Here is a 26,362-nt window from a genome sequence, read left to right as displayed (position 1 = left end):
CGTTCAAGAAATACCTGATATACCTTTGTTTTTTTCTTTTAATACAACCAATTTCTTTAATAACAATGAAACAAACGGTTTCAAGAGTAGTTTTGCCTCAATTCTTTGCAGAAACAAACTGAAGTTCATGCATCCATTATTTTGACTGTAAAGCCCCACAGAGAGCAGCTAATGAGGTTATTGGGCATCTGTGACGTGACATCTACATTTTGGCCTATTTGTGAAACAATGGTTACAAGGAAGCCAGGGACATTGGGCTCTGTGTTTTCCAACTCAAAATAACAAAGCCAAGCAGCCGCTGGTGGGAGGCTGTGCTCTCATGGAAATGAGCAACCGAACCAACAATGTAGCGCCTAATCTCTTCAGAGAGAGGAATCAGTTACACAGCAGTATGCACCCCTCAATGCTTTTCATTAGAGTCAGCGTGCTATTGAAACAGCCTCTCCACCCCCCTGACTCGCACACAAACACACACATACATGCGCACCGACACAACCCTCGTGTGTGTAGCCACAGGCCTTACTCATACATGCACCAGATACAAGGTAGCCCCCCAACAACAGAAGGGTTGAAATAAGTGGGGCAGAGGGTGGTATGGGGGTGTAAGGCCTCAAAGCATTGGATTAGAGTTAATGTGCCCTCCCTGGGTTATAATCTCTTCAGAGGGGGACTTTGTTTGAGGGGCTTGAGGGCAGTAAGATAAGTATCTATTACAGATACTCCCTCTTATCCCCCCCAACATCCCCGCTTCAAAAATGAAGCACAAAAACACTTGCCTCTGTTCCCCTCTGTGTCGTCTGATATCCAAGACCCAAAAGCAAGTGCTGCCCTTTTCAGCTAATCAGGAATTAAGGTCTAAAGCCGTATGGAGAGTTCGCAGGGCCCATATTTACTCCATCTGTAGCCCACAAAGTCAGGTAGTTAAAGTAAGATCAAAGGCAGCTTAAAAAAAACAGGGATATTACATAGAGAGGGAGAGAAAAGGCCTTATTGTTACAAGTCAGCACGCCGAGTCCAGTTTGATGTAGATCATTCCAGTGAAGTTGACAACAGTTTATCACTGGGTTTGAGATAGGAGAAAACAATTACACACACACACACTTTGATATAAAAAAGCATTTTAATTAAAAAATATCTTCATCATATACATATTGTGCAAAAACAAAATGTAATGGAGGCTTTTGGCAAACGAGTAACTGTTTAATAAATGGGAACTGAATTAGAAACACAAATCTTATAGAAAAATGTAAAATGATGAACAATATTAAATTTTACTAGATGGTAGAAGAAAATATAATAGTGCTTTTCAATTTTTTTGCGAAAGTTAACGTGGCACACACAAGTTATTTGGCGTCTGTGCAGTACTTTGTGTTGTCTCCTCGTTGTGTATGTTCTAGTGTTTATAGATGAGGTTCTAGCTGCTTGTTAACTGTTGTTTGATTGTAATAAGTGCCCAAGACAAATTTCTTTTTTTTGCTGATTTGTACCAGCAAAGGCCAAAAGCATCCATCACAACACTGCAGTAACCAGCCAGGACACATCAGACATGTGCAGTCTACACTGAAGGTGACAAAACCCTCTTAATGGCCCTGAATCCAACCCTTGAAGTGTGTTACAATTAGCGATGGTTTCTTTTTTCCTCCCTTTTGTTCTCTGGAATGTCTCACCGGCTCAGATTTACAGAAGCACACTGATGGTTTTGTAGGTTTAAGCCCATCAAGTACAAATCACAAACACTTCACACGTCTGCCGACCAAATTGCAAAGTACAGATTTTGCTCCAAGAAACCTGTCTTTAGTAGAGCTTGAAAGATAGTTTGAAGGAAACTGAATCTTGCTTGAAATGTTTAAATCTTAGCAGACACAACATTTCAGCAATTAATTGATTTCTCTATAATTTGTTGATTTATGCAACTTTCATGTTATTCACTCAAAGCATTTCAGCACATGCTGGGTTACTTGGCAGTGCATGCATGGACTTTATCTGATATAGGAGAATTATGACTTTTCCGACCTTCTAACACAGAACAATAACAAATGTGGCGAAAAAGAATGCAACCGTTTTGTTTTGACGGGTCAGTGAACAGGGAGGATTTCGCTTTTTTCCCCTTTTGATAAGAGGAGAGTACTCTGACTTTTTTGGGAGGGCAGGACTTGTTTCTTGTCTTTCATGTCTTTTTTCCCTGCCAGTACTTAATACCTGTTCAAAGTGAAAAATAATGAAAATGCAGCATATTAAGGTTCAACATTAATGTTGGGGGGAACTGTGACTTCTTCATACTTTGCTCACTTCAAATACACAGATATACAGATCAGGCATAACATTATGACCACCTTCCTAATATTGTGTAGGTCTCCCTTGTGCCTCCAAAACAGTTGTGACTCATCAGAGAATGGACATGGGCCTTCTGAGGGTGTCCTGTGGTGTTGGGCAACATGATGTTGTTAGTGGGGGCCTTTTGGTCCTATGAGGGGAGGGACCTCTATGAATCATCCCACAGATACTTAATCAGTTTGGAATCTAGTGAATTTCGAGTCCAGGTCAACGCTTTGTGCTGTTTTTCATGTTTTTTGAGTTTTTGTGTTTGTGCCTGTGTCAGGCTGCATCCTGCTGCAGATGGCTGCTGCCATCAAGGAGTGTCATTGCTATGGGGTGGGGGTGCCTGGTCTGGTCTAGGTGGGTGGTACATGTCTAAGTAACATCCACATGAATGCCAGGTCCAAAAGTTTCCCAGCAGAACATTGGATTGTCACAAGATGGTCAATGTTATTTTGTCAGTGGTTTTAATGTTGTGGCTGATCTGTGTATATTTGTTGGTACATTTCTGTGTTGTTTGACCCAATATGACAGGGTAGTTTTTTTTTTTTTTCAAATTCAATGCAGCAAGTTGGACACAGACGTTGGCAACACTATCTGCTGAAATTTTCTGAATAATTACAGACTGCAAAATGTCTTAAAGCCATTAAACATATTGATAGAAGAGAAGTAGTTCTCGAGGTAAGAAGTGTCCATTGTTTTACTTCAAAATTTTGCAGTCAAAGCAAAAAGTATAGTAGCAGGTGACTTGAGAAACATTACACGGAGGCTGCTGTAGTTTTTCGGTTCAGATAAAGTTTTTCATTTTTAGGGTTAGGGTGAAGAGTGAAACGTAAGGTTAAACTCTCCGGAACAATCCAGTAATTTATGTACAGTTCCCTAGCTGACCTAAATGAGTGGTTTTTAAATTGTTAAACTCAACAAGACATAAGTGCACATTTTTAACAGGCCGAAAGATACAAAACCACCAAAGTCTGATATGTGTAAGAAAAGACAAGTATCATCCATGTATTTAGAATTTTTTAGGTAGCCTTTTCCTCTTTGAAAGTAATTAAATACGGATTAATGACCTACACTGACACTGACATTTATTATGAGTTGATCCCTCATGCATCGTTGACTTGTGCACAAAATCTGCAGTTGAAAATGGTCCCAAACAAATGGAGTATTCACCTCCTGCATTAGTGATGTTTTGTAGAATCTACAACAGCCACTGTTCATTTTTTTTGAACAATATGAATAGTGTACGCTTGACCGATTTTATTAAGTTATTATCGGTGAAGAAGTAGGACCACAAGCAGGCTGCAGAAGTATTAAGAGGGCGACTAAGACATTAGTGACTTTGGCTTTTTCATTGTGTCTGTAGAGGATATCACCTACGTGCTCACTTTAACAAAAGGCAACGGCCAGCTTAAAGTGCCTGAGGCCTGAGATCATGTAAAAATATAAGGCATGAAGCACAATAAGAAACATTTAGCAACATACATAGAAATCTAAAGGCTTTAGGAAATACTTCTACGGTAAGCTTAAATATTGACACTACCAATATTAAAAGTTAAAGCGTCCAAATGTGTGTGTGTGTAAGTGTACGTGTCCCTGTGTGTGTCTGCAGATAATAAATAAACACAGATTGATAGTTTGGTACATACATGTGCGTAAATATGTATGAATGTAAGGGCAAACTGTGAGGGTGTTGGAAATCGTCCCTGGAGTCTGTGTTCCCTCAGCGGGAGAATTTCCTGGGTCTGAATGCAGGAAGGGCGAGCTGATGCGACCCTGTCCTCTCCTCCTCTATTGGAGCTAGCTCCTCCGCTGAGCCCCACTTCTTCTTGGAGTGGAACAGCGATACCAGCTTCCTGTTCTTGTTCCGTTCTCTGGCCTGAGTGACTTGAAACGTTGGAACTGTAAGAAACAAAACTTCACTGATTAAGGGAATTTCAGGAGTCCTCTATTGCCCTAAAGAAAACTACTTATCTAAATAAAACTACTTCCCCTACTGTGATGAGTCAAAATGTCTGCCCTGAAAAAGACCTATTAAGCTTAAGATTGATGCAACAGGTCTACGCAGAGTCTACGTTGTGAGCATTTATATCTGTGCCCTGGTGTGACTGCATTGTTCTGTAATTGTGCTGCTGAAACAATATCGTTTCTCTGTGGGCCTCAAACAATACCAACTGGAACTGATCAGCTCATGTTGTAGACGTTTGTTTAAAATCATTGAGGCAGCAGGGAGGGTGAATTGCCTGTGCTTGCCCGTCCACTGAGCGACGTGGAAATGCATTCTGAACAAACCAGAGTTGCTGCAGTTACATTTCTTAGGTAAATGCATAACTACGTTATAGGGAATGAGTCTATCTTAATCCGCCAGCTTTGCGTAGCCTAAAGACCATTAACTGCTCCTGCTTCAAGGTCTTTATGCTAAGCTAAGCTAACTTCAGGATTTACTTCATTTTTAGTGTCCAGAAATAAGAGTGGTGTTGCTCTTCTTATCTGCAAAAAATAACAAAACATATTTCTAGGGACAGATTCCTAGTCCAGGTTCTTGGGTTGAATTCACTTCCAAGTTTGGAAATACATTGATACATTGAGCTACACGGCCAATAAAACATCTTGAATAACTCATGTAATGATGAGTTTGCCAGTTTTTAAGTAATTAAGTCAAGTTATTGTACATGCAAAAACATCAGTGACTTAGTTGATTGATAGCTGCTAAAATGAATATTATTTTTGTTCTTTTTCCTCCTGCAGCACATCCATGCACAAAAAGACACGTGTTGTTTTCCTTTTTGGAAAAAGGAAAAAATGAGACAGAACTATTGTACGTTTATCTGGTAAATCATTTAAAATGTGCAAATAAAGATTATAATAGCAAACATTACATGTTAAATAATGGGTGTCTTCTTTCACCAAACGATAAACGACCAAAAAAAGAAAGAAATAATTCAAATTCATTTAGTGGATTTGAACTAAACTGAACCCAAACTGTGTGTTTCCCAAAAAAATAATGATTCCTAAAAATAAAGTCTTGGTGAAGTTGCAGTACACATTTATTTAAACTTAAATGATGGCCTGAGGCACTCCAGTCAGACAACTGAAGACTTCATCTGAAGGGGAAAAAAACTATACCTCTAACTCCCCATGGCAAACAAAAAGCTGCAGTACTTTCTGTAAATTACTTTAGAAATGAAACGTTTCAGAATGTTTCAAATCCTAAATAAAAGCTGTACATGCAGCATAGACAGAATTGTCAGGAGCGGAAGTACAAGACACTCACGCAGCTCACAGTCTTCCTCTGGACCGTCTGGATCCTTGATGTTCAGGTAATGGCATGCAAGATGGCCGCTGTAGTCCCGTAAGTTTTCTTTAGCCCCTGATAACATGACAAAAATTAAATCTCTGAAAACTCAGTCTCGTCATGGATGGTGGAGATAATCCTCTTGTCTGACACCTTACACCTAAAGCTTTAAAGAACAACCTGTGATCTATGGGTAAACAAACTACGTACACAGGGTTGCAACCTGCTGTCACTCTTAAACTGATTGAAAGGATTTATATTGGTAAAAACATTGCTGCGAAAGAGGTTTATCGTCTTAACAACATGTCAGTTGAGGAGAAGAAGTTTTTCAGTAGGTTTCTAAAAAAATTCATTTACATCTTTATGGTTAAAAATAACAAAACATTAGGCAAGACAACGTCACAACTGTGCATGTAGTTTGGTGCTCTCCCTATAGCCAACGTGTTAAATGAAAGCATTTTTTACCATATGTCCCTACGAGCAGCTCAAGAATACGCCGATGACCATGCAACGCTGCAATGTGTAAAGGTGTGTATCCCTGCAGGAGAAAAACAGGCGTGAAACAAAAGGAAATGTGCACAAAGACGATCTGTACATGTGTATTCTGAAGGTCTTCAGTATTCTCTTTCACTGGCTAGACACCTTAGCACGCAAACACACCCTCAGCCATCACTTCACTGACACGTAAATGGCTGAGGAGTTTAAAATGTAGTTTTTTGTAAAGCAGAATGCTTGAAGGCTTTGGTACCTACCCCCTAGAGTTTCCCAGGCCCGAACGCAGCCAATGAAAATTGAGAAAAAAAAATATATACAAATTAGCAAAGGTTATGGAAACACCAGATAATGATAAAAACATAATTGCCTGGTAATTCACTGAAAATTGCATGGCTGTAAGAGTCGTGCATGCTGGCACATAGACGCACTGTTTTGGGAAACAATTAACGTGACATGACATGATTTATTAGCGGAGGACTCCCGCAGGCCCCCAAAGCACGTGCTGCTGTAATACATTTGCACAGCTGGATCTTCACAGAGATCATTTGGGAGCATTAGATCATTACAAGAGCAGAGGACAACAGCCACTTTGCTTTCCTTTCATGTAACTGTACATACCCTTCAGTGCCCGATAAAAGCCCAGCTACTCACGTGCTGCAAGACAGAAGAGCACCATGAATAAATCAGTGATACAGGACGTTTTACTAAAGCAAAATGATAAGGAGCAGAGCATTAAAGGGGCACTCCACTGATTTTACACGTAAAGTCCAGGTTATCTTGTGGCCTGGTGGGGTTGCTGTCTTTATGGATGTGAACACGACCAAATCATTACCCGCGACGGTGAATTTCTTTGGAGTTTAGGTTTTTAGTTTGTTGAATTATCTGATATGAACTGTAAAATTAGGCAGAGAGTACAACTCAATATACTACATTACCCATGAGCCTCAGCTGCTGTGGCTATGGAGAATAACCCAGTATGTGTAGCAGTTGCAGTACTTATGTCTGATTTGGTGTTTCTTATCAAAATGCACCATGGGAGTCGTAGTTAACAGCTACACCAATGTGCTCATGCTTGTACTTTGTTTTTTTCCCTCAAATAATTACATGTATTCTAACACAGTATTTTAAGTTTTTGCCCAATGATTGAAGGGTTTCATGGTGATCCTCCAGCACTCTAGTGTTCCACTAATTGAAACCAATCAGAAGGAATTTTTAATCCGATTAAAATCCAGGAGGGACAGAAACATGGAGGCCGCAAAACAACCAGCTGAACGATGAAAGGTGAACAAAGCCAGAGTTGCTGCTCATTATTATTGTTGTTGGCATCCATGGTTAACTCGGTTAAGTCTAAATGTCCAATCCAGTTGAAGAAATCTTGTCCATGCAGTCTTTGTCTTTGTAAAAAAATGAAATGGTTCTTCTACAACCATAATATGTCCTCTCATAACTTGCATGTATAGAGCTTGAAGAATATTGGGGACTAAAAGTCAAGTCATGTCAGCAGCTTCAATTTCTTTTTTAAATTCATTCTTCTCATTTCAATCATTTATTGAAGTGAAGCTTGAACTTGTCGGAGTGCCCCTTTTAAAATAATTGAGAAAACGTGCACTCACTGATTTGGTGTTGACATCAGCCCCGGCATTAACCACCAGGGAGGCCATGTCCTCGTTGCCGTGTTTGGCGGCCCAGTGCAGAGCTGTCTGTTTGCAATAAGGAGAGATGTGTTAGTCATACAATATGCCTCGTCAACTGCCGCAGCATTATTACAAGTTGTTGTGCCTGAGCAGGACTGCTTCTCATTGGCTGTCTGAGGCCGGAGGGCCAGCTGTGCACAGAGGGGAGTGGACGGATGGAGGGATGGTAAGAAGGAGGGATGGGGAGATGGTTTCCTGCCATCTAACGGAGCCTAATTACAAAACAACACAGCCCTGTGCCCACAGTTGGGGGGCCCGGGCGCCTGTCACCGGGGGGAAGATTGATGATGTTAGTGTGACCCGCAGAGGGGAGACCCACCCAGACATCACCGCTACACTGTCAGCGCACGTCGAAAAGGGAAACATGAGAAGAGAAGTCTCAGATGGACCCACATGTCCTCATGCAAACTCAAATATGTGCCAAGATGTGAAAATAATACAAGGCACACTGAAAACACAAGTCAAACACAAACCATATCCACCTGTTTGACTGTGATCTCCTCTGTTTTTCCTGCTCACTCGGAGCAATTATGTGCTATCAACAGGTGAAAGCGGCGTAGGCGCAGATGTCGGCTAAGTAACCACATCCATCCCTCCTTCAGTCTGACCCTTAACACAGCAAATCAAACAGTGACCATTTAATAATTACATATTAGCTGTGGACGGATGAAAACCCCTTGACCTCAGTTTCAGTTAGCTGAACGCGCACTGCTTGAGAACTGTTTAAAGTTGGATCACACAAGACATACACTACTTTTCTTAGTTGTGGCAAAAAGAAAATACCCGCCAAAATGGCAGACACTTTTTTTTTAAACTTTTTGAATAGTCGCTATGAGTTATATTTGTCCGCATATTACACATTTTCACACCTGCACAGGATAGGATGCTATTCAGAATCATTATACTGTAGAGGGGAATTGATAGCTTTGTGACTTGAATGTCATACAAACTGGCTGTATCTCATTCTTGAACTAGCCCTCTTGTCTTCCTAAGCTCTGATGCTAATCGTGCTAGCACTACAAATTCATCCAGCAGCTGCTAACGGAAACATTTGCGCAACGAGAAAAATGATAGAGCTCCATCTCCGTGTGCGGCAGGTCTGAGACAGATTGTGATAGATGCTGTCTGGACTGAGTTTCTCCATCTCTTTTGTCTTTCCACTGTCACATCCAAAGACAGATTGCCCGAAGGGCTGTTTGACAGGCGGTTCGGCAGGTTTCCCGCAGGGCAGGAGTGACGGACGAGGCTGAACAGGATGCTGCGCCTTCCCCTCCTGCGCCTCTCGTTTCTGTTCCACGCACACTGAGGCGGCCCCCCCACCTGTCTGATCACTCAGGGACGGCTCAGTCCCGCCACGCGCTCCCCAGTGAAGGAAGTGGTGGCTAAAGAGGACTGACATCGACAGGAGACACAAAGGCCCGTGTGCCTGACACCTCCTTGGTTGCGGAGGAAGACAGTGAGGAGTGATGGGCTAATGATGTACTTACAAACTGTGTGGCAGAGGAAGTCGGTCACAGCAGGAGCGGAGGCCCACGTCATGAGGAGAAGGGGAAAAGAAAAGGGGTTTAGAGTGAGAAGTGCTGGATTTAGGTGAGATGACCTGTGCTATGTCCTTACTTTTAAGTCACCTTCCAGCCAGTGTTTGAAGAGCATATTTTTAAGTCCACCTGATCCTCACAAACATTTGGTCAGAGCAGGAAACACTTAAGTCCTCCCAGGATGAAGAGTAATCCCTTCAGTCCTGGTCAAACATGTGATTTGGAGCCGGCTATGTGGTGAACTTTCTGCTGAGCTAAATCAAGCCTTGACAGATACACATCAACTATAATAACTCCTGGCTTTGAAGAGACCTTTTCCGTATCTTCGTACATTATCTCTGGAAAAGCTTCCACCTCTGTTGAACAGGGAAAGGCTGAAGGCTAAAGGGAACATCAAAGAGGCCTGAGGGGGACTTAGCACCTTCCCAGGGACACAACCAGCATTGTTCTACAATTAATCCCAGCCTGCTCTATTACTTTCAGATTATCTTTAAGTGGGTGAAGTCTTTGTGGGGCATTAAGACTCTCCTTAATCTCCCTCCCCTCCCCATCTCCCTACACTTCAATGGCGGCCATGCTATCTTGTCCGGGTGGAGATGGCAGAGGCTTAGGGCCACTCTTAGAAGGTGGTCTGCCGTGGCCACAGGACAGTGTGAGAACTGTGACACAGGGGAGGGACAACAAACATGAGCTCAAATCTCTTAAGCGCACAGGGAGACAAATAAAAGGATTTGGGTTGTCAGGGGGGCACAGGAGCTAAAAAGCTATCTTTCATAATCCTTTTGATAGTGGACCTTTGAAATGCGCGATCTGGATGTTTTAACACGGGCTTCTCAGAACGCCATTAAGGGGAAAATCACGGCAGGATGAGCTTGTGAAAGTTACACAAGCGCAACGCCGGTCGGGGAGTGAGGAATCACAGCGGATACATCTAGAAATTTGTGGAAAGAAGTTGGACATGAACTTTGTGGAACAGATAGAAGTTTGACGGATGAAACTTACCCCCTGTGAACAGCAGTCGCAGTCAGGAGCCGCGATGTGTGAAAATAAGAACACGAAAAGCTTAGTTAGACAAATATCACGAAACGATCAACAGCATGTTGCACAGAGGCTATAAAAGGCTCAGATACTCACTGAAGTGAAGTCCTGGTTCGAGCAAGAAACACACAAGACACAAAATCATGTATTAGTGAACTCAAACATTAATGATGAGTGATTTTATCAACAAATAGTTTGTCTACTTTGTGTTAAATGGAGGACGAATTCCAGTTTACTACAACTTAGTTCTGACTTCTGTCGTTCTGATCAAGAGTCAGTGTAGTCACTGAAACAACCCCTGACGTCTGAGAGGGAAAGAAACACACAGAGATGATCCTGGTTAGTCGAATTGTTCCAGGAACTTCAGAACCACAGGAGCTTTTAAGCCAACTATGCTTATTCCTGTTTGCTTTTCAAGCCTCGATATAAGACTGATGGCAGATTAAAAGGTGATAGACGGCTATTTATTTAAGCTTTAATAAGTAGCCAACATAAAACAGCTTTTGAGATTTATTTTCATCTTGTGTTCACACAGTCTCTCATTCTTTCCTGCTCGCTGTTTATTTGCATTATCTCCGCTATCCATCTACCTCAATCTTTTTTTAAACTAACCGAGAAGCCGACATGACTTTGGTTTTGTTCTCAACACACAGAACATTATTTTATGAATGAAGCAGTATGCAAGTTATGTCTGACTAACCAGCGAACTGTATGCAGCCTTTTTAGTCCCTGCTTCCTCCAGTTGAAACACAGAGTAAAAATCCTAAAATGTCCCTGGTCTTTTAGTCCTACAGTGGAAATGTCTTTAACAGCTTTGCAAGTTAAGACAAATTAGCTAAAACTCACAGTGTGAGTTAGAAGCACAATAAACGAGCACTCCCATAACTACAAGTACTGTAGGTCAAATATGAACCGGTGTTACCGCTGATCTGTTTAAATATTCTAGCCACTTTCAGTGGACACCAAGGGACCATATTTGGGTAAAAGAATGTAGAGCTGTAAATTACGAGATACAAATAATATTTATTCCATTTGAAATGTGCCATGGATTACTGTTCTTTCGATAGATGGAGGGAGTACTGATTTTCACCTCTTTTATCACTTTGCCAAGGAAATCACGAAAGCTCGGTTTATAGTTGTGTGTCACTTCTATGCCATAGGTATGACGAAGCCCTGGACACTACACCTCCTCTAAGATGTAACTACGTGTTGCAGTGGTGCAGCTGCAAACCGCTGTGATCGATCTAAAATGCATTTTGTCTTGTTCACGTGTCTCAGTGGCCAGACAAGCGTCCTACAAACCATCTACCCGGAAGTCTTCTGTCTGTTCTGGCCTGCAGCGGTTTCAGTGTAAATTAACTCTTGATCATAATATGTTAACTTTTCCAGCCGCTACTGTGTGAAGTACACATGATGCCAACACATGGGCGCACAGGTATGAATGCTGTCACTGACATCACTCCCTACAGAGACCAGAGATGTAGTTCTTTTCACTTGCAAAAGGATATTTTAAATTGACAAGTGACAGCACCTCTAATTCATGGCACAATACAGTCCAGACCAAAACATAAATATCTTCCTCCCACGTCAGCATGAAAGTTGTGGGACTTTGCCTGTCCTTGTCATGGAGCAAATGATTAGATAGTTTATACGTATTCCCTCTGAATTGGTTGTCTTTAATGCCTCTTCATTCATTCATAAGGAGAGATTATGTAGCGAGTTAATTAGCAAGCTGAACTGTTTTGCTGATTTATCACAGGTATTTTTGTCATGAGCTTCTAAACAGAATTCAAGTTAATAAGTTGGCAAGGCTACATAGTTAAACAGCTTCATGACCACTTGGCTGTTTCTGACCTTTGCCCTGCAGTTTGTAGCTGTCCCTCAAGAGTCTCCCTAGCTGTTTAGGGAAATAATTTTACATTCATTTATTTCTAAATAAGTTTGGAGAGAGAGTTTTATTAAAAGATAATTTCACTTCTTGTGTTTCTTGCCCCATCAAACTTTGTGGCAGTGATTTTGCCATGTTCTCAGATGGTATTATTGACAAGAATTTGATGGTAATATCCAGTTTGTAGTAAAGTGTCCTTGATGTGTTGGAGCAGAGGTCGGCGCTACCTTCTTGTTGGCCAGCGAGGGGTCCTGTCTGAGCAGCTGAGAGAGGTCAGGGACTCGAGCGCCGGCAGCATAGTAGATCCACTCTTTCTCTATAGGATCCAGCTAGGACACAGACACACATCCTGTTGCAGGCTCTTTTGATAGTGCTGAGGCCACAAACCTCTAATCCATTTCCTATACAAGTGGCCGAGTCACAGTCAACTGACACATTGTGGGAGACACCCATGATGACGCTGCGCAGAGTTCAACAGTTTTACTTCTGTTATTTGTTTAGCGAGGTCAGGGAGAGTGGACATGTGTTCACAAAGACCAAACCAACAAAACTTAAGCTCAATCTTTGGAGAATGGACCTTTAAGAAGTTTTATCTTCTTTGTAGTAGTAAGTCCAAAGGAAATAATAATAATAATAGTTTAAAAATCGACTTACGGCGACAGCAGCAGAGCCCATACTGCCGGTACACTCCTCGTCCTGTTCCGACTCCGACTGGAACACAGAAATCAGACGATTATTACTCATCTGTGACACAAAGCTAACACAAGTTAACTGTACTGAGTCAGTCATAATGCTCGCACAGCATGACCCAACATCACAGGGAACACACACACACACCCACCCACTTTCACACCCACCCACTTTTGGGGATGTTTTCCAGCCGACGAGACGTGACCAAAGGGTGTCAGACAGATAGGGAGGTAATGAGGCAGCGAGACAGAGGTGAGGGCTTCACACATAAGAGGTAATGAATAACAATCCAATTAACAATTAACTAAAAAACAACAACCAGACCGCATGTTTTTGTCAAAATCTGAGTCGGCTCTAGAGGAAAATATATAATGAAAACAGCGGCCTTCCAGCAGCGGATGAGAGTGTCATTTTGGCTGATTTATGTGAGGAGGACTTGACTGCAGATTGTTCTCAGATCACACAGTCATGGTGTTAAAACACTCGGCTCTTTCATGTAACTTGCACGTCAGCGTGCCGAACATGCAAAGTGGAGGGACGGTGTTTATGCAGCCTATTCCACTCTGGCATGTGACTTTTGGTGGAGACCAGCAAAAACAGACAGAGAAAACAAAATAACATTATTTGGCACCCCTTCAGCACTTCACATGGTTTTTATATATATTTTCTGGATTAGCTCAAGAGGACGACTTCAGATGTGTCCAGATATATTCAGTCTACAGTGATATAGAACAGAGAAAGAGCAGATAAATTATATTTAAGCAGGTGGTTCAGTGCACACAGTTTATTAGAGTACAGTATTAGAGAATTATAGTGAGGGGAAATTGCTCTAACAACTAAAACTGATTTCAAAATCGCCAAAGTAACACAATTGAAAGAGTTAATTTGCTCAAGTGGTGGACTTAAGTATTTGAGGTGATAGTACTTCATGCATTTATTCGTTCCCTTCAGAAACTTCAATACTTCCACTCATTTCATGTTATACTACATTTGCCAATTTGCCCCTGTAAAACACTCTATATTTATTTGACAGGATTATATCACAAGTTTTTACCAAACAACACATTGGCTACATGGACAATATTTCTTGAACCCGACTGAAATCTTTCTGATCAGTGATTCAAACTTAACTGTTTACATGGGAGCTGCATTAAAAAATGTATGAGATCTGCGTTTACATGCCACAAAACATAAATTTGATTCGAACCTTTTTGACAAGCGGTTCTGCCCACTGTGGAGTGTTCAATATGCCATAAAGAGAAGAAGAAGAAGAGGTTTTTTTTGACAGTGCTGAATTAATTTAACAGAAGAAGATGAAAAAGATGAGTCGCGTTTTGAGCATTGCTGCCCGCGCTGATTTCAGCTGTGTTTATCTTTTCAAAAGCTCATTGATTTGCTACCTCTATGTTTTCTGTCCCTCCTGAGACCTCGTGACATCACCTGATGTTCACCCCACATGGGCCTAAGATGTGGAGACAGAATGTATTTATTCCAATCCATTCTTTCTCGAGTGTTTTCGTGGTTATTAGGAGCCAATATTCGTCCTACTGAACGGTTTATTTAAGATTTACAGCACCCATTTCAGTCTGACTGAAAGCTCCTTCTGATCAGTCCAGTGTGTTCTGATTGAGATGGTTATAAGAGGCATTTTTGTAGATACTTCTGATTATTAGTGGAATACTTGTGGCATTCATTGACAGTACGCTGCAGTGAGGCACCTCAGAGGACTTGGCCTTTAGTCAAACCCTCAATGAGCACACAGAGTAATTCTCATAATGAATTAAAAGCACAAAAACAGGTTAAGCGAGTGTGACCTCAGGGTCACTTCCTTAAAAGTGGTTGCTACATAATAAACGCAGCCATTGTTAAAGATATGTATATATCATATGATATATGCATATGACTTGTCTGTTAGTCTTTAGCAGCTCCACCAAGCTGTGATGTTTCCCTCTGAACTCCTCACAGGATTTCATTTCAAATTTTTACTTTCGTAAATGATCTGAATGCTTCATCCTGCATCATATTCTGAATTATAAATCCTGTCCAGCTTTAGGAAGCTTTAGGAAACAGCTGTCAGCCTCAGGTTCTCGTAGAAAAACAGTTTTTGTCACTGCGGTGAACCCGACAGCTAGCTTCTGTAATATAAAATAAATGTCAACACAGAATACAAAGTTCAGTGTACTGACTAATACCTTAGATAAACACACTTAACTTGACTGTATTAACGCACTCATACATATTTAATTTTTCTTCTGCGCAGGTCATCGGGGCAGCCACGTATTTTTCTCCATCTCTTTAATGGGCACAAATGATTATTATCTTTCTAATGAGGTCCAACATGTTGCTGTTTAGCATAATAACAGGCGGCTTCATTTAAATGCAGATTCTCCACCAACTGGTTCTCCTCCCACTCACATTCAGGACACTGTGGGTTACAGATCCAGGTAATTTACTTAGCACCACCTGGTGGGTAGAAGCAGTGACAGCATTGAACAGAGGACGGGTGTGTTTCTGGTATTCCACTGACAAGGTGTAATGACATGTAACTAAATAAAATAAAATAACAGAAAAATAACCTGAAATAGAAACTAAACTGAGCTTTTGTTGGAGATGTGGGGTTGATGTATACTAGTGAATCCTCCTCAGATGAAAAATGATTTTTTTCTTTTTAAAAAGTTAAAAATAAATAGTATGGCATCTGTGTAAAGCAGAAAAGGAAGAAAAATCACATGCTCACATAAAGGCCAAATAAACCACGACATCTAAGATGCTAATTAACCAGATCATTTTCTATTTTTTTTAATTCGTATCATATTTTCTGTAGATGTAATTAAAGTGGAGGCCTCTGAATCCCTAGCAGTTTAAAGCCCTTTAGATTCTCTCTGGACTGAGATTCTGGTGATAAAAGTGCCATTATTACAGATATATGAGCAGCAGCAGAAGTTGCGTGTTTGAACCACTTATCATTTATTTACTCTTTTCTCTCTTTTCTGTTTGCTTATAACCAGTTTTTGCACTCGAGGCATGATAACCCAGGCTTTTAATGTTAAAGATCAGTCTATTTATTTATACTCACAAATGTGTGGCCTTAATTGTCGAATCGGTTAGCTACTCTATGATCACAAAGAGACTACTTGGACATTACACAAGTAATTCAGTGATTACTTGGACATACTGTGTTTTGTCCAACTATTTGTCTGATCACATCTCCGGCTGAAACGTACGAGGGACACACCAAATGATTATTATTTTTTTAATTCAACACTTAAATATATTCAATTCACCGTCGATTTATAAAATGAAACAGAAAATATTAACATTTGTGAAGCATTTATTTACTGACATCTTTAGTTAGATTATGGAATGAACTGTATTTTTACTTTTTCTGTCCGTCTACTTGATGATTAATGGAGTAGAGCTTGGGAGTAGAACCACGTGCCCTATTGTGCCAGAAGGAGAAACGAAGGGACAATACCACTGACTGTTTATAAAGATGAATGATCCCTCTGGGACGTCACCCATAGGATCCCCTGTAGAGCAGTTTTAAAGCTCAGTGTGGTGTCTCGGGCAGTAACCATCCTGACTCCATCTAAAGCTAGATTTGCGGTTGTGTGTTGGATTTACGGTGTAGGGTATGGGGCCGTCACTATGTATACACTTTGTGGGAATGTAGACAAGAATAACCGTGACAGATTTCAAAATGCATTTTCTCGTTTCTTAGGGGACGAACAAAGACAGAAAACTCTTCCTCATTCTGCCTCCTGCACACCATCTTCTGTGTTGGAGTGATTTCAATAAAATAAACTGTTGATACACATTTATTAGCTGCCTGCCTGCATTTTTTTGAAGTGCACAGAGAAACTAAAGTTGACTGGCTGCCGTGTTTGGCGTTAGAACCAATGACGGGAAAACACCAGCGCAGGAGTATAAATGGTTATAACGTCATATGCAACCACTGCCGGGAATATAACTAAAGCCTAAACTCCGCCTAATTCAGAAGAAGTCAGAGAGGTGGAGCTGAGGTGAACCCTGAGGCAGATAGCTCGGAAACTTGTGAAGGCATCCACCTTTAACTCAAAGCAGCCACACTCTTATTCATTTATCATAACATTAGGCCATGATATCATTTAAATAGACGAGTTCCATAAAAAGTTCCCTACATATAGTTGCCAAGAATCATGCTGTGAACATGTTTATTTCTGCTGTGTGTTTGGACATTTAAACATGGAGGACTATGGGGAGTGACTTTTTTGGAGTCAGCCTCAAGTGACCATTAGAGGAACTGCACTGGCTCTTTGGCATTGGCTTCATCTTTCAGCCCTGGAGGTGGCCGCTCCAGACAACACACATTTCCTGCTAAGAGTGAACATAACGTGCAGTATACGGGGTGGAAAGTACCCGTGCTGCTGCTCTGTGTCAGAACGTAGCAGCCTAAACTCACCTTTGACCCTGAATCTCTGTCCAACTCATCCTCCCCGTTGCTCTGTCCCGACGATTCCTGGACCTGTGTGGCAGGAAGTGGCTCCTGCAGGAGTACAGGCATAAAGTATCACAGTGTGATCTGAGCGTCCACAGATCAAACATTTAACCGTCATTAACACTTGGCTTGCTCTTTTCTGCCCTTCACCATCCGGATGTGGACAGATAATGTTTGCTTTAGAGCCTGTTTGAATAAATCATATGTGAGGACATAACATACATCAAATCCTCCAAGTCTAGGATTAAGTGCTCAGGTTCACTGCAGGAACAATATGTAGAAGTACTTCCAGAGGATTACTCTGCTTTAAAACTAGCGCATGATGTTTATTTCCACGACTGCCAAAAGCTTCAATGCATTAGTTTCAAACAGCTCTGCCCTTTATGTAAAGACATAAGCCCTTTGACCTTCTCTTTCTTCTGATAGAGGCGAATTTAGATTCAACACAGCTACAGAGCTTTTTATTTCTCTCTCACAGTGGTCGTCTGTCATTACACGCTGACACATGCTCGCAGAGAAAAGGCACCAACAAAGAGGGCCTTGTTTAGAAGTAAATGCGGCGCTCGCATAAAGAGTAAACATCGCACATTCAGCAAGTTGCATTATAGCGGCCAGTGCAGTTGCTGAATCATGTCTGCTTGTCACACGTTTAACATTTAGCTCAGAATCCCTGATTTTAAATTCACCTCTGCGTATGACATCGGCTCATCTTGCGGTTCATTTGGGCGAAGGGAAGTCGGGTCGGTCGCCGCCTCCCACTGCACGGTGGCTGCCGTCGTTCTGGCCGGGCTCAGACGTTGGCCTCCGTCTGTCCCGTGATTTTTGGCGTCTCGCTCATTCAGCAGCTGTCTGTATTTCTTCTTAAGGACAAGATACTTCTCGCCCTGGGACGGAAACAGAACAACATGTCTTTTAGAAGAAAAAAACATTTTTTTTCACACAGTCATGTCTGTGTGATTTTCTGATGTTTGCCGTTTGGTCTTATGTAAAAGACAGCAGATACAGTTTCCCGTAGTAATCAGTAAGGTAATCTGTCCCTCTTCACACCTGTAATGTCTCATCTGAACCAAGTTTTTTGACATTAAACGTAGTAAGTAAATGATTAGCTGTAAGGATTTGCTGATTTTCTCTGGTACATCTCAGTGTACATTGAATATCTTTAGCTTTTGGACTGCTGTTCAGACAGGACATTACACATAACATAATCTTTTAAAAGTTACTGGCAGATTAATTGATAACAATTATTAGTTGCAGCCCTATGTTTTTTTAATTTTTTTTTTATAAAGAATGCATATTAAGGACAGATCAGGCTGTAAAGGTGTCCGCTCCTATTCACGTGGTGGCGTAATAATTAATATAAACTCTGTAAAAATAGCTCATTTTAGTTGTTGGCTGGTTGCGTATATTGTTTAACAGTATGAATGGCTTCATCATACACAAAAAAAGTTTGATTGGGAAAAATGTCAAGATAAAAGGAATAATTGGACATTTCCGTGAATACATTTCTCCACCTTTATAGTCGAGATTAGTATTATCTGTGGTAATTAACAGCAGAAAAAGTCTTTCCTAATCAGGTCTCCAGTGAATTATTTAAATTATTTCTTCATTCATAGATTTCATGATTGCTTGCGGCAGCCATTAATACAATCACTACCGTTCGTGTGTGTATCTGTCAATTAAATATGAAGCTAAAGTCAGGATGCAATTACTCATTACTAATTCAAAAAAGCACAGAGGTAGAGTGTGAGCGGAGCTGACGCAGATGGCTAGTAAACAGAGAAAGCATCCACCTGTCACTAAAAGCGCCCTATGCCTGTAATTATCCATGATTTACTTATATTAAAATTGATATATGAGTTGTACCACTGTACAGTTGTCATAAGTTCAGAAATTAGCTATAGAGACCCAAACTATTTTGTGGTGGAGTGGGGAAAAGGCTGGCTCTCGGTCCAGAGGAATAAAAGTGTCCTGACTTATTTGTATATAGACAAACAAAAACGTAGAATTACTTAATAACTCCACTTAAATCTATAAATAGTTTTTTTAATTGTCTGCTTAAGCACAAATGAGTGTGTTCATGTAGGCTAGATTTCTTTTTATAGCACTGAACAGAGAGCTAAGCTTATTGTCTTCTGTCGTGTCTCTCTTTTCATACTTAACAGAGAGATATGAGAGTGGCATCGGTTTTCAGAATCATCCATAAATAATACGCAAGTTGTCTCCGAGTTGACTGATCTCACTGAAACATTTAGTCAGTATGTAAAAATAAACCACAAATAGTTTCCAGAAACTTTCAAACTGCAGCTGTCGTCTCTTGGGGAGGAGACCAGTGCGTACAATCAGGCTGGCCATCTCCTTGTTCAGTAACAGCAGTTTAACTGAACCGTTACCCTTTATCCCTCAGTGTAGAAATATGAGCAGAAAGTCAGGGGGAGCGCAGCATTTTTTCCAGAAAAGGTAAAAATATTTGAACAGTTTAACTCACGTTCTCGGACTTCACCACAGCGATCCGGTCGATGATGAGCTTGAATTCCTCTCTGTATTTAGCTGCGAGGGAAAATATTTGAGGTGAAAAACTGGAAACTAAATATAGACTCTAGACCCCTAAAACATGAAATAATATATTCTGCCTTTTCATTAGTTACTGCAGCGGCACCACAGATGTCCCCTTATTTCAAACTACACCTCCAAAATTACTTTTTTTTCATTTTATTGAAAAAAGTGACAATGTTCATGTTCTAACAGAGTCCCTAAAAGTCAACAGAGGGAAGACAGTCATCAACAAGTGGAGAAAATATGACACAACGGTTAGGTTATCAGGAACAGGACATCCCTCCAAGTTTGATGAGAAAGAGCCAACCAAGAGGCCCACTACTACGTTAAATGAGCAACAGCTCTTATTGGCAAGTACTGGCTGTCCTGTCACATAAGATAAGATAAGATAATCCTTTCATTTATCACACAGTGGAGAAATATGCAGTGTTAGAGCGGCATATAGTTTAAGGACCGTGCATGGCCTCTATTCCACGTCTGTCTTTTTATCTGAACTGTGCCACACTGGTTTGCAGCATTATTGTAATATATATATATATATATATATATATATACAGTATATATATATATTTTTTTTATTTATTTATTTTTTTTTACATCACAAAAACCTGCTGATTTAGTGTGTTTAGACTTGTTATTCCTATCGCACATATTATAGTCAAAAACACAGAAAAAGAGTGTGGTTTGTGAGCCACAGTCTGTTGGACAAGCTGCTGATGTTTTGTTACTTAGTGTGAAATAAAGATAAGACGGATGAGTTTTGCACCAATCTGGCTGACTAAGCTACTTGCAGCTCACACTGCGAAAACAACTGTTACACATCTACAGTCTTCAGAGGAAGTGTGTTCCCCTCTAGCCAGAACAAAGATCCAAACACATCTCGCTCCAGGCAAAAACCTGAGCCACTACTGCAAATCTTTCCTGTGGGAACCAAACAAACTGCCACTGACGAGCTGATAGAGCTCATCAGATAAAGCTTTCTCCGTTTTGTATACACCAGAGAGCAGATGTTGGACTTGTGCAGAATGTGTGATTAAGAGCCGGTTATCAGGCAGCAGAGGCGCCTAATGGAGCACAGCATGATGTAGGTATTCCATTCATGCCTAGGTGTACGTGGGGCACGCAGCTCAAGACAATTGCGGCGTTTCCTTTTCCTGATGTGGACGGAAAGCACATTTGTACCGAGACAGATGCACAGCTCAACAACAGGAAATCCAAAGGAAGCTGCCACTTACGTTTGTCTCAACAAAAGAATTCCTCGCTGAGCACAGTGACTAACAGAGTATACCAGTTATTTATTAGCCAGAGGTCTGCACAAACATACACATGTACATGCACCTCCTCCCCCCCAACACCGCTACGCCTCCCTCCCTGGCCCAGTTTTGGGATCTGATAAAAAAGAGCACCCCCATTAGAGCTCCACATCCAGTCATGCATGTGGACTTAATTATGATTAAAACGCTATCATCACAATTATGACATGAAAAGCAGCGACCACATGCTATGACAGACTTTAAATGTGTGGGAAGCACTTCTCTAATTGGACAGCCATGTCAGATGGCCGAGTATCAAGGCGGCTCGATAAACCCCTGTCAACAACTGCAGTGCTGACATAGCATCTGGACGACGGCAGTACAAGGTCACTTTGGATAATCATTTGAGGAGGTTGAAATATGTTTGTATTTCAGACAGGGCCAAAGGTAAAGGCACCGCTCAGTGGAGGAATTACACATCAGTGCAAGATTATTTGGGATTTGGCTGCAACTAGAAATGCAAAAATATTTTATTACTAGTCATTTATAGATTCTTTACATTTTAAGGCTCATAATGGGGCATCCTTTTACACTAAGCTGCAGTAAATCCTATTATTATTAAATTAAAGCTGCGCAATGACACTTTATGAGAATAAATCAATCTTCTTCATGCGAATATAACTTAATTTATAAGCTATAAAATGCTACATTGCTAATCTAATACCCTGTGCTATAGCCTTCAGGTATGACAAGTGGCTCCAAGTGGCTAATGTAAGCATGGCACAGTTAAGCCTTTTCGGAGAGGAAACTTAATTCATAGCTTGTATTAAATATTTAGATCAGCAGTGCCTGCACACTTTGCGCTGCATGTTTACAATCTGCAGAAACAGTCTGTCCTGTTGCGTCTGTTATTTATACAGTCTATCTATCTGTGAGTGTACCGTATATCCAACAGTCACGGTTTATGTTAGGGATCTCTGTTCAGCTTGGCTGTCCTTGTTTCATAGGTCAGTGTTCCTCCTGTAGCCCGCAGTTAACTTCCAAATGCATGAACATACTTTACAAATGAAGACGCAGTTCCAAAAATTCAAACTCTAAAAGTAAAAGAAAGCCTCTCCACGAAAAATGGGTTTGTTTAGTTAAACAGGACACATTTATTTGATGCAATTTGTTGAAACATTTCCATAGAGGAGGCACCGATTCGGCTTTATCGCCATTTTGAGGCTGCTGCTCTGTTTATTGTGTTTAGTCTCTTTAGAGCGAGAAGCCTTGTGGCCAAAATTGGTAATTACAGGTTAATGTCAATTATTCTTTTACCAGAATATCTTTATATCAGCAAATTGATGGTCTCCAGCATGGGTTAATCTAAATCACAACAAGCAGCCCCAGGAACAGGGCTGGGATTGGAAGATGTGTCCTAGTTGGTTGTTTTATATTGTTGTTTCTTAAAGGACCAGTATGTAGGATCTAGGAGCAACTGTATACCCACTACCTGTCCAAGCAGATATTTTAGTGTAAAAATGTGAAAAGGCCCTCTCGTAGAGCCAGTATTTGGTTTAACTGTCCTGAGCTGTTATTGAAATATGGTGCCACAACTTGGTTGACAACAATAAAGAGGGTCCGCTCCTTAAAGGGGAACTACTGCTTTTTACGACCTGGACCTTATTTCTAGCATAAAATATGATCGTTTACTCACCCATATAACTTTTGTGTTATTTGCACATCTTCAGGAGATAATTAGATCAGCGTATATCCATATAGTGGGAGTGGCTGGGGCATCAAGACGCAACCTCTAAATAACGCATTATCTGCCACGAAACTCGTTCATTTCGCCAATATTTTGTTATGATACATGATGCAAAAAACTAGCAGTAGGACTCAACGGGGAATAGCACTAGCATATCATAACAGATAATGCGTTATTTAGAGGATGTGTCTCGATGCCCCAGTCACTCACACTATATGGACAGAAGCTGATCTAATTATCTCCTGAAAGAGTGCAAATAACACAAAAGTTATATGGGTGAGTAAATGATCGTATTTTATGCTAGAAATAAGGTCCAGGTTGTAAAAAAACAGTAGTTCCCCTTTAAGAGGAAGCTCGTGCTAAGCTAATGGATTCCTAATTCTACGTGATTATACAATTTGTGTTATAGATCATCATAAATACTTCACACTGGACGTTTAAATATAGAAATATAGAATATAGAAATATTTATCTAGACCTTTCTACCTTGTAACTGCCTACTAATATGTGGCTTCTAACAACAGTTATATTGATCAATCTGATTATTAGTTTCTTGTTATATTGAGTGATCTATGACATATCAGAAGATGGTTAAAACTGACCAGTTCACTCCGTAAATGTCTTAATTTGTCCAAAAATTTAGGATATTTGGTATTTTTATGGCCAGGAGAAGAAGCAAACGCTCAGATGGGAGGATCTGTGACATCTGTTTTGCTTTTAATTGACTTCTAGAAACTACTGTATGAAGTGAAGCGTTAATTGCAGTTCTGTTTTCACTTCCAACTTTGCAGATTGTGTTATTTCTCCTCCCAAAAGTTCTATAATCAGTCTTTTTAGGTGGATTTCCGGCAGGACTGTCGAATTTGACGGCACTATTTTAACGAGGCGTAATAGGGAAGATGTTGCACAACATCACTCCCAAAGACGTTTGCCAGCAACGGTCAAATACGAGTAGAATTGTGGTGTTTGCAGTGATTCAGGACACCGATTGCATAATCATCTGTGGAACCAGTGGGTGGAGAGGAACAAACACAGAGAGAAAGAGAGAGAGAGAGAGAGAGAGAGAGTGATCCTGGACTCAAATTGTGCAAAACAGTCCCAATTCTTCCTGAGCTCTGCATGAAGAGCTGCAGGGCCTTCATGTGACACTGCATGGTGGCATGTGTTGGTGATGCCTTGGTTCAGATCCTGGCTTTAACTGGCCTCAGGGAGGAAATTACACAATTCCTGCTTGAAACTCTTAGGAGGCTTTTAATGCAAACCAGATGTCTGCTTTAAAACAATGAAATGACGTGGAATCTGAGGGGTTTACACTACAGGATCCACACCAGTCTAAATATGAGTACTGTCCTCCAAACACGAGGTCACTTGATATTTTCCCATCACACAGCTCTAAAGATGCGCAGCGCCGCATCACATTTCACGTCCCCGGTTCTCGGCCTCATAGCTCCACTCATAGCTAAATCCACGACGGAACCCACTCGCTACTTACCACGCAACTGAGGGTCGCTGTGGCCAATAAAAGGCTTAAATGTCCTCAGTATATCTGCATTTTTCACTCTGCCTGAATTGCCTCCGGCCGAGTAGAAATAATCCAGCAGCGACTCTTCGCTCACATCACTCATCTCAGCGCGGCGTTTGGAGCGTCTTTCAGCGGCCCTGCGCGTCTCTCCCAGGCTGTCCGCGGGTATTTTCTACTCTTTCGGGATTTGTTCACTATGCCATGAAGCTCTCCTCCTGGCTAATTTGTTACAGTACATGTCTAAACTTCACTCCACCCAGACGAGCTGACCGCCGCTGCGCCTCCTCCTGTTAACCCTTTCAGCGTCTTCCTCCTCACACTTCAGCCTCGGAGCTCAGCGGTGCAGGAAGTATTCAGATCGTCGCCTGCTGCAGGAAAACTGTTGCCATATACTCCGTGACAAGAAAAAAGTGCTGACGAAACTTTTTAATGCAGACCTGGTCCCTGCACAAATATCATAACGTTATGTTAATCCGTCATCCATCATGATGTTTTGTTAAAGTAATAGTCCAAACCTCAATAAACCTTTACAATAAACTAAAATGATTTAAGTGAAAAGCAGCAGATGCTCTGTTTTTAATATAACAGCTGACACATTACTTCCTGCCAGTCCAATGACGATGCAGCTCTAGTTTTGTGTACTGGCTAACATGAAGGCATCTTCTTTATTTTAGAATTTCTTGTTTTATATGACAAAAATGTAGTTATCAGTAAATGCAGCTAATTAGTACAAGTTTAGAGGCATATGGAGAAATCCCTAAGGTACAAGTACCAACAAAGCTTTGCTTGAGTAAATGTACATTCCACCTCTGTTCAGTTTTTATAAAAATGTATTCTAAGAGCTTACACCAAATTGATTACATGTTTGGACTATGAGATATGAAGCCAAACACAAATTCTTTAAGTCTAGCACAAAAAAAAAAATATATATATATTTAAAGAATATAACTACACCAATCAGGCATTACATTATGACCACCTTCCTAATATTATGCAGGTTTTGCTTGTGCCTCCAAAACAGTTGTGACTCATCAGAGAATGGACATGGGCCTTCCGAGGGTGTCCTGTGGTGTCTGGTAACAGAATGTTGTTAGTGGGGGCCTTTGGGTCCTGTGGGTTGAGGGGAGGGGCCTCTGTGGCTCATCCCACAGATACTTGATCAGTTTGGGATCTAGTGAATTTGGAGGCCAGGTCAACACCTTGTGCTGTTCTTCATGTTTTTTTTAGTTGTTCCTAAACCGTTTTTGTGTGTGTGTCTGTGTCAGGCTGCATCCTGCTGGGGATGTCTGCTGCAATCCAGGAGTGTCATTGCTATGGGGTGGGGGTGCCTGGTCTGGTCTAGGTGGGTGGTACATGTCTAAGTAACATCCACATGAATGCCAGGTCCAAAAGTTTCCCAGCAGAACATTGTGTTGTCACAAGATGGTCAATGTTATTTACTTCTCCAGTCAGTGGTCATAATGATATGCCTGATCTGTGTAAGTTCCTTGCATAGAAACACCAAATAGTGGTTTCAGAGCAATTGCAGATTGATTTGTCAAGTGAAATGTCACAACTTGGTTTAAAAATGGTGAACTGAATATCAAACCAGTCTTGTTTGGATGTTTCTCAATGCGTGTGCAAACACGCAGCCTCAAGTGTGTGAAGTGAAAGTGATATAATATCTCATATAAGAAATAATGCGTTTATTTGTACAAGAAATGAGCTTTCAAAACCAGTGTTACACAATGAGTTACACTCAGCAAACAACAAAAACAAAGATACAGGAATTAACAAATATAATAAAAACCTGTTATATGTCTCATATATGTTTTATACTGTACATATAAGATAAATATGTCTTACAGGCTGAATGA

General features: G+C 40.9%; 1 protein-coding gene across 1 annotated transcript; it reads right to left on the bottom strand.

Annotated features, from left to right (window-relative positions):
• Nucleotides 1–1,151: 1,151 nt before the first annotated feature.
• LOC311493822 (ankyrin repeat domain-containing protein SOWAHA) lies at nt 1,152–24,893 on the bottom strand. The gene is made up of 11 exons (XM_084552606.1): nt 24,477–24,893; nt 19,917–19,978; nt 18,118–18,315; nt 17,396–17,479; nt 12,919–12,975; nt 12,416–12,593; nt 9,898–9,997; nt 7,674–7,816; nt 6,077–6,241; nt 5,591–5,686; nt 1,152–4,218 (listed from the first exon to the last, which is right to left on the bottom strand). The coding sequence occupies exons 1-11, from the start codon at nt 24,607–24,609 to the stop codon at nt 4,040–4,042; spliced, it is 1,395 nt and encodes a 464-aa protein (XP_084408732.1). The 5' UTR covers nt 24,610–24,893; the 3' UTR covers nt 1,152–4,039.
• Nucleotides 24,894–26,362: the final 1,469 nt, after the last annotated feature.

The sequence above is a fragment of the Chelon labrosus genome (genome assembly GCF_963514085.1).
Source record: "Chelon labrosus genome assembly, chromosome: 10".
Lineage (NCBI taxonomy): Eukaryota > Metazoa > Chordata > Actinopteri > Mugiliformes > Mugilidae > Chelon > Chelon labrosus.
This window is presented reverse-complemented; position numbering and strand designations above follow the sequence as displayed.

Bases quoted from the DNA above. Each gene is read 5' to 3' on its own strand.
- LOC311493822 (XM_084552606.1), bottom strand. From the start codon at position 24,609: ATGAGTGATGTGAGCGAAGAGTCGCTGCTGGATTATTTCTACTCGGCC. The intron at 6,242-7,673 runs GTTCAAGCTTCA...GTGTCTAGCCAG, and splicing joins TAAAAGGGGCACTCCGACAA to TGAAAGAGAATACTGAAGAC. The intron at 5,687-6,076 runs GTAAAAAATGCT...TCATGTTATCAG, and splicing joins GCTGCTCGTAGGGACATATG to GGGCTAAAGAAAACTTACGG.